The sequence below is a fragment of the Xiphophorus hellerii genome, chromosome 9 (genome assembly GCF_003331165.1).
Source record: "Xiphophorus hellerii strain 12219 chromosome 9, Xiphophorus_hellerii-4.1, whole genome shotgun sequence".
Taxonomy (NCBI): domain Eukaryota; kingdom Metazoa; phylum Chordata; class Actinopteri; order Cyprinodontiformes; family Poeciliidae; genus Xiphophorus; species Xiphophorus hellerii.
In genome coordinates, this window is record NC_045680.1 from 7,742,931 (window position 1) to 7,752,490 (window position 9,560).

At 35.8% G+C, this 9,560-nt stretch overlaps 1 protein-coding gene across 4 annotated transcripts in view; it reads left to right on the forward strand.

The window, feature by feature from the left end:
• Positions 1–9,560, forward strand: part of LOC116725481 (carboxyl-terminal PDZ ligand of neuronal nitric oxide synthase protein-like) — a 196,779-nt gene that overhangs the window by 180,657 nt on the left and 6,562 nt on the right. For all 4 annotated transcript variants that reach the window (XM_032571557.1, XM_032571558.1, XM_032571559.1 and 1 more), the window contains 2 exons: positions 7,286–7,482; positions 7,587–7,711. In XM_032571557.1, the coding sequence (XP_032427448.1) occupies positions 7,286–7,482; positions 7,587–7,711 (322 nt within the window). The remainder of the gene's footprint in view (positions 1–7,285; positions 7,483–7,586; positions 7,712–9,560) is intronic.

Here is a 9,560-nt window from a genome sequence, read left to right on the forward strand (position 1 = left end):
GGAACACCAAACCTACTGTCATGTATGGTGGTGTTAGCATCATGGTCTGTTTGGCTGTTTGTGGTTCTGATGTATTGTATCAAGTGGATGGAATATTAAGGAACAAGGAAAGTCTCCAAATCCTTCCATCAACTTGACCATCAATCAACAATCAAAAGTTCCAACTAAACAATGACCCCAAACACAAACTGATTTTAGAATTTGTGAACAATCCATAAATATAGAATGTACACCAGAAAACTAAATGAGATGAGATGAAAACCTCCCTCTTCAGAGTTCTGAAAAGGGCTTAAATAGATTCTGTCTGACAAGATTCAGGCAGAATCTTGTCAGAAGCTTGTTGAAGTCATGGTGCCATTTACTAGGAGGCATTTCAACAAACGATCAATGAAGGTGTGTTTATGTTTTAACTGTAGATAGAAGATAAAACCAACAAAAACAGAAATGTTATGCCAAGAGCAAACTGTTGGTCAGGGTTCAGTAAGGTCGATCAGAGATATTTTCCATTAATCTTGTTTTTTAGTGGCTAATCAGTCTGAGGCAGCCCCACACCCACTCACTTTAATCATTCATGTCATAATGAAACCGAGTGAAAAATTGATGAGCAGATCCTCTGTGCATCTTCAAGAGGGAAGAGCTTGAAATTTTATTTCCTCCCTCCCTTTCCCCCCCGCCAGACCCAAAGGTAAGATTGGCCTGACTTGTAGTTTAATATTTTCCTCACTCAGACACACAGGACACATATGCATCCTAATGAAGCCCAGTGAGAGCTGTAATTGAATATCGCAGCGATAATGACCCTGTCTGGCCTGAAGATTATGGTGTTTGTGTTCAAGTGAGCGTTTCAGGTCGCTTAGCCTCTCAGCGCAGTGTTCGCTGCTTATATTTTCATCTGGGTGCCATGTGCCGTCGTCTTTTCCACCAGACTGTCTGATTGGTTTCACTTTTTGTTTTCGGGAAGAGTCAGGTCAGACATTGATGCACTTAAGCCAGAAAACACATAAAAGTTTCATGATTTTCCAAAGCCAAATGATACCTTTCAGGCTTTTTAGGAAGTTAACAAAGCAGGAAAATGTAAAGCTGTTATTTAGTAAGGTGATTGGAAGGTTTTTACATGTGATCTGTTGAGAGAAGATGCATTTAAATAAAAAGCAACAAGTAAACATAAAATATTTACTTTTATTGTTAATCTCTTTGTTTTTCCAAAGAGATCGTTAGTCTCTTCTGTTTTTTCATTTGATTGCTATGGAGCTCTTCATTTGAGTAGCTATTGCAGTAACATTTTAATGTTATACATGACCAACACTGAAAAAGTCCCATTTCATTTTTACTTTTGGAGAAGGCTAACAATTTTCTGCAGTGTTGCAGATGATTGCGTTATTCTCACAATGGATTCAGTCTGGTTCCTACGAAAGACTCTGCTCTCCTTGGTAAACACTTTTCGTGTGGCCCTAAATATCTCACTTTGCTGCTCTCATTCTCGTCTTGACCTGCTTCTCTGTGTGCCAAAATTTTATGTTATAAAAGAACATGATGACATAAGGATGTAAGTGATTGCATGTTTATGCTCTACATCTTGCCGTCTCCACTAGTAATCTCACTATTGTCTTATTAATCAGCAGCCATTTGAAAAGAACGAATGCAAATGAATGCAAATTGTGGCAGACAGAGCTCCTAGTCCTAGTCGTAATTTAAAGAACAACTCATGCACAGAGTACAAAAATAACTACATCTTTTTAGAAAATAATCTCTTTTCATTCCACCTTCTTTTCCATTTGTAAGCATTATCCTTAACATCTGTGTTAATGCACATTTCAGTACTCCAGTACTATTGCTGTTGTTTTGTGCTTTCTAAGGGAGTGCAAAAGGTAAACAGAGATGTATTGGAAACACCAGGAAATTAGTTGTTGTTGTTTTGCACCCCTCAGCAGCACAGTCAGCAGTTTGAACTCCATCACAGGTTGTGACATGCAGCCCATTAAGGCCAATTCCCATCAGATCCGAGCAAGCAGACATGCATGTTTGCAGTTACAGCTACATTACAAATTTTGGCTGAGGAAACATCAAGAAACTTCCTGTAAAAGGATGTTTCTTTTCAAAAAGCAGGTTTTCAAAGACATGCAACTTTGCTATTTTTTCAGTTAGATTGAATGCCTTAATATATTTGTTAGCATCTTTGCATGTATTTGTATTGTTTTGTTGGGGGTTTTTTGTGCTCATTTGTGATCATTCTGCATAATTCCTCCTAGAAACACTAAGAGATTCTGTGGCTAAGGGGCCGATGTTGCAAATGTCTGCCCTGCTGATTTCACTTGTAGTTAGTTTGGATTTCTCTTTTTTTATCTTTTATTTGTCTCTTATTTTCTAAATAAATTGGTATTTACCACAGACAGCAGTAGGACCACAGGGAGGAGGCAGATGACCTTGATTTTTTTCCCAAATGATCTGTCTCATCTTATACTGTGACAACATAGTGACAGTCTGAAACAAATAGTTAATATTGTTTTTGTGTATATAAAAGTTACCTACTGCACCCTTAATGCTTTCTGTACCTAGACAAATGAAAATGTTCAAGAGACTGCAATGCACCAGCCAGCCAATTGGTAACAATCTCTTACTTATTGTTAAAAAAATAGCTCTTTCAAATTGTCAACAGACAATCTGCAGTTTGTGGCTTTCAAGAGTTGTTTTTAATAATATACAGTATTTGTAAGAATAGAGGAGAGGCAGGTCAGTCAACATGTCCGACAATTTGAAGTTTTCCTTCAGACAAAATTAAAGTATTTCAATAGTGTCACAAACACTGTGATGGAAATAAAGCTTTAATAAAATAAAGCTTTAAGTATTTGTCTATGTCTGCACTTCCTGTAGAGTAAGTAGATCCCTACGCGTAATAACATTCCCTGACAGACAGATTTAATCTCTTTAAAAGATAAAATAGAATAACTTTGCTGCAGGACATTGAATTTCCTATTCTGTGCTGATGTTTCACTCTCTCATATGGCAGCCTGAAGGAACTCAAGCATGTTTGAGTGATACAGCTTATTTTCTAGGAACCTTTACAAGCTTTTGTGTTTTCACTGACTTTATTTACACACAGTTCACTGATGATGAGAATTACTGAGTGTTCTTTATTCTGTAACAACAGGAACTCAAGAGGATTGTTGTTGGCTGCTGATCCTTTTAGCACTCAGGTGTGGTGCATTCACTGACTGGGGGCACCAATGAATTATATATTCTAATTAATGTTATTACCAGTGGATTTATATGTGCATCTCAAATTTCTATTGATTTCCATCTTTTTTAATCATCTATGCTCCTTTTCGGTGTGTGTTTGAAGTTTACACAGTATATGCTTGTCAGTTTTGTCTGTGTTGTGATCCTTGATTTTCCCTTCAGATGTCCACGGTCCCATTTGGCGTCCGAAAAGTGGCCACGGTTATTGCAATTTCACAATTTTACTCATGAATATAATTTTAATCTTCTTCTTCTTTTTTGATTAGATTTTCAGAGTTCATTCAAGAACTTACACAACAAAAAAACTTGATTAACAGATGGAAGTGGTGCACAGCACAAAATTAAGACTTTAAATGTCAGCGCATGGTGTTAATTACATTTTATTTTCTTTTATGTTTTTGTCAAAAAGAAAAAGGGCTTCCTTTTTCATCTGCACAAACCACAGTGAAGCTGCAGCACACAAGATTGTGCCATCTCTAATTACAAGGATGTGAATAATTTGTTTTTTGAAATTAATTTGCCTGGTAAGTGTTACTGATGGTAGTACGTCTGAGCACAATGAGTGGCAAATCAAACAAATCACCTGTTAAACAGCCTCAGTTTAGTAATTCCAATTATGTTGCTGAAATAGCAGCATATTTGTAAAGGAGAAGCAGTGCTGATATTCATGATGCCAACAATAAAGTGGGAGACAAATGTACTGTGTGTGCCCATTAATTGTATTTATATTTCCCAGAACATAGCAACATTAAACAGTGTGACGGGGGTCCAATCGTCACCTAATTTAGCAGAAGATCCTCAGTAAATGGTAATGGTCTGTTTTATTAAGAAGCAGACTTGCTCTGCAGAATGTTACACTATTAAAATTTGGTTAAGTCAGCTATTCTACATACTATATAACAATTGATGTATTTGCATGTAAAAACACACCAAACACAAAAAAAATGATGCATTGTGCCAAGGTGGAAGATTACTTTTGATTTCTTAAAATAGGAATTAAGTAGTTTTCCATTAATTAATCATTCCTGTGTTTGAATATTCCTCTTTGGAATTTTTATTTATTTATTTATTCAAGTTCATTTTTTCCCTTGAAAATCATCTCAGACTATCCTTGGTGATGTTCCTACATGAATAAATGTCAAAGATGGTTTCAATTTAGTAAGGCAAATATCTGCTTATCACTGCATCAAACTGATGATGTTTATCATACAGAAAAATCAGCAAATGACCATTCGACCAAAGATAATTAGCACAACTAAAAGATTAAAAAAACTGTTGCATTTCCTCATCTAACTTATGTATATTCACTTGTAACATTTCTATGACTTCTCTGTGGCTGTAGTTGGGGACTATTGACATTGGAATGCAGAACAATAAGTAGTCTTAAACAAACATCAGATTTGCATTCATTCTTAGTAAACCGTACCCTTCAGTGAAGGTTCAGGGACAGTCCAGCAGAGAATTGGACATAAATAGTGATAAGACACTATTTGTATGTAAATGAATCAGGCAAAAAAATTTCAAGTAGTCTCCAAACAGTTGAAGTTGAAGCAGGAGGTTGTTCAGAGAAAAGCTGAAGAATGTTAAAATTCAGAGTTATAAATTAATGAACATGTATTTAGATAGGAGCCTTTAAATATTAACGCATATATATATATATATATATATATATATATATAACATTTCTTTTTTTTTTCAAATACAAATATTTCTTGACTGCCCTACTAATAATAAATTGTCCTCCAAAAATGAATGTCTAGGATTTCCATTGTTTTGAATATGGGAAAAGTGTTTTCAAGATAAAAAAAATTCCTGTTGGAATAATTAAATTTGTATTCAGAGACTCAAAAGTAAGTTAGTAAATAGATAAATAAGTACATTGTTAAAAATAAATAACTGTAGGAATGGCCAACATGAAGTGAAGTGCAGCAAATACATAAATGCTGACATACATGGGTAAAAAATTAATCAGAAGTTAAATACAAATAAATGAATCCATCCAGCCATCAAGTCTCGAATTATTTAAGTCTTGAGTTAAAGTTGGAGCTTTATTTCTGGATGGAATCAGTGTATTTGGAGCTTTTTCCAGGAAAAAAGACTTGTTCCTGCTTATTGCATAACAAAATATTTAAATTAACCAAACCTCTACTGGAAAACTCCCAAGGTTCCAGTCAAGTTGCTGTAACATTTTTGTGTGATAAAACATTCAATATAACTAACTATTGATAACATTAACTGATGTGTTCAGGTTTATTATCGTCTTTCCAACATTCCACCTCCAAAAGATTTGGTTAAATACAATGAAATGGACAAAAAGTGCAATACATTGCCCTAAAGAAGCAAAAAATCTTAAAATGTTTTTCTGTTAGACGACTGGTCTCTTCTTCTGCTGATGTTTGCTCATCTGCCTGACATACTGATTGGAGCTGATATAAAGAGACTAAAAGATGAAGCTGCAAAGAGTAAACATGTGAACATGAAGCCTGTTTCATCTGCAATCAAAACAGCTGCAAGTCACCTTGAAAGAACTATTTTGTAATAAAAGTTTGCAGTCTTTGCTGTAGAAAAAAGAAAAAGCTTAAATGAGCTCAAATCTGTCAATTGCTTGACTTGCACTAGATCAGAAAATGTGTTGAATTACTTTTTTTGTCTTGCCATTTTTCTTTTAGAGTGTAATCTCCTACAAAGAGGGTTTCATCCGACCACTAGTCAGTTGTCTACCTTATGTCACTCATTACAGATGTGTTTCAGATTTTAATGGTGGACTCACTCTGTTCCTCTGTTCTACAGAATTTTATTTACAGTCCTTTCTTGGTAGCTGCATGTTAGTAGACATTCAGTTTTGTTCTCTTTCCCTTTTCATATCCCTTTCTATTTCCTTGAAGTTAATGGACTTTACATCACATTGATTTGTACTAAAGGGTTAGATATCCTCGAGCGTCTGGCTAATGGGCCCTTCTAGATATCTTGATTGGAACAGCAAATGGAAGATTTGAGTGCAAAGAGGTGTCAAGGTTGGCCTTTAATTTTGAATTCATTTCGGTGTTTTTCCTCCATTTATTTGTGTTTAGAGGAGTTTTTGATAAGCAACATTTTTGTTCCGAAGCAGAAACATTGGAGTAATGTGCACATTTATGGGCTAACCTGATCTGAAATCTAATGCTTCTCTGTCTCGTTAAATGCTTTCCGAGAAATATGTCTCTGCAAGAGGTAAGATATTTGGTGGACTGAGCTGAACTGAACTTCTTTCTGTTTTGCTGTTTCTGAGTCTGTATTCTGACTCATTCATGCATGATTGCTGCTACTGTCTGCTTGTTTTGTGTTCCACTGCAGTAGTCTAACATGTTGTTTATTAACCATCCTTTCTTCACTTGGTATAGTGGTGCTATTGCCTTTATTATTTAAATTCCACAAGCTAAATTCAGTTTCGCAAAACAAAATTGAATCTTACTTTGATGATGCAATATCAGTTTGCTTTAAGCACAGCTGAATCTTACAGTGAGAGAGTTTTCAGTCCTTCAATAAGCTCAAACAATAAAAAGTAGTCTGAATAAAAAAAAAATGGGTTCCTACTTTTTCTGAGAAGCCCTGAAAATAATGAAAAGGTAAGAAATAGGATCTTTTTTTTTTTAGGTCAGAAAACTGATCAATTTGCATATTTCTATTTTAATCCATGTCCTGCTTGCTGAGTGTGCACATCCATCCTGCCATGCAGCAATCTCTTGAATTTGTGGTTTTTGCAGATTCTGCACTCAAAACCTTTGAAAAAGAAATTGCTCAAGAACTATGTAAACTTTTTAGAAGAGAATAGCAATAATACATAAAAATGTGTAGGAGCCCTAAAATAATTTACTGAATCTAATTATTCTTGGTGCTGAGGAATATGGAAAAACATGTTCATTTCTGTTGGAACCTCATCTATATCATTTACTGTTTTAAAAGTTTGCAGCTTTGCTGTACTTCCTTTTTCTAAAACACTTTTTTTTGGTTCTGTTTAAGATTTTGTGGTAATTTTTATAACACTCTCTTTTGTTTGCTTTTTGTACAGTTGATCAGAGTTTGTTTGAGAACTCCATTGCCCAGAAGCAGAGCCCCCAGACCTCCAGAACAGGTCAGCACTCCATCCGATCCCTCTCAGCATCAGCTAATTCCAATTCTGGCTCCACCTTCATCGACTCTCCATCCTCTGGAGGACAGCAAAGGCTGAAAAATGCCATTAACCTGGGCAAGGCAGTTGGGGCAAAGGTCAGTGCATCATAAGCTGATTTGTAGCAAGGACCTCTGTGGGTTCTCAAAAATACCCAGATAACTTATCTTTCTTCAAAGCTGAGAATTTTCTTTTCCATAAGGTCAACGACCTGCTGAGAAGAAAGGAGCCGAGCCACCTTGGAGACATCGGCGTCACTGAGGTCAACAAGAATGTTGGCGCAGTTTGGAGCTGCATGGACAAACTTGGCCACAATTCTGCTAGCAGGTGTGTAAATATGCATTCACTCACAAAAATTGTCATCAGTTGTATCAATTCAATTTAGATTTATATATAGCCAGGGGTTCTAAAAGTTATGCAGGACTTGTTTATGTTTCATTGTGTCAACTCAGGACTGTAAAATATAGACCCACGCAACCCACACAGCACTGTATGATGAAATATTTAGCAGATGAGCAACTGTATGATTTCTTACGGCAGGTGAATTGCATCACAAACTTCCAGCACAGGTTCAATCCAACAATGAGTTAAAAGTAAGCACTGATACTAGCACTCAAACTACCATATTCAGACCAAAAACAGGAGGAATTGCGTAGGTGTGACTGTGCTTATTGCTGAAAATAAGAGAACAATATTTGGACACTTAGCTTAGCTTCTAAAATTGGTCAAATCAAAAATCAAATCAAATTTTATTTGTATAGCACATTTCAGCAGCAAGGCATTTCAAAGTGCTTTACATCATATCAAACACAGAAACACAATGCAACATAGAGTCAACAATCAAAACATGACATTAAGTCAAGTTCCATCATCATCTTTATCCTGTATCTTTTTCAGGCAAAAGGTTGGTAAACAGTGCTCCCTCTGCCACAAGGCGAAGAACACCCACCAGGCTAGAAATAAAATTTTCTAGAGATCTATTAGTTAATACATACATTTGATACTTCTGGGTGCTAAAAACAGCCAAAAAAGCTTAATTTTTTTGAATATACATATTTTTACAGCCTTATTTGTTCCCCATAACATTTATCAAAGGAGCATAGTGCTGAAAGAAGAGTTTCCTCAATTCAAAATACTTAAAGTTAGGTTTCAGGGTAGAATTTGCTGAAATTCCATGTCTGGTTTTAGATCCTCTATGTGGATTTGTGATGCAGCTGTTTGAGAAATATTACTGCAAATTTTACTGCAGTGCGAGATGGATCAACAAAGCTAATTGATTTGACCAAACAACATTACAGTTGTATGCTTTGCCAACTAATTTGATAACATGGAGAACAATGCAAAAAAAGAGAGAAAAAAATATCTCCTTTTAGCTTTTGAAATACCACATTTTAGCAGTGACTGAGCTTATTCTTGTAATTGTTCACAGGAGTGAGTTTTTCATGGATACCACAGAGACTTTTGTGCAGAGTGATCAATAATTATTAGTTCAATTTTACCTTTCAAGGATTGTCATTATGGCACAGTGCCAAAATCTAAAACCCTTTTTGAGAGAGGAAATCCGACCTCCGATATCAATACAGCTATTCTTCACATTGAGGTTTTTGGACAGCAGGACATTTCAGTTAAAGCTCATGGACTCCTGTGGAATGACACTTTTGGGGTATTGAAGGAATGATGGGTTGTCCTTGGACTGGCTAGAGGATTTATTTCTACATGCCTAATAATCAAGTCATTTTGGCTTGTGTAGTTGTGCACAATACTGCAGTGGACAGTCAGGTTTAATTTGGTGCTCTGTTGCATGATACACTGCTTTGAGTCAGAGGGAAACGGCATGTCTATTATATGGCTTATTTTCAGCAAGTAGTATAAGATAAATCACAATATTTGCAGATACTTCATTTGTGTAAAGAATGGCATTACTGGTTGACTTTTAATGTATCTGTTGTCTTGCTGTTTGAAAATGGGTTTTCTGCTGTTTTATTTGTATATTTTTCAAATGGTTTGTGGGTAGTGCCACTGCAACAATGAATTAAGGGGTTCCTTGATTATCACTGACAATTGTTTCTTACTGCCAAACATATCAACACCTGATTGTTTGGAAACTGGGATTAGCCAAAAGACACATGGTTTCATAAATCACACATGGAACTTGTCCTCCTACCATTTCTGACCC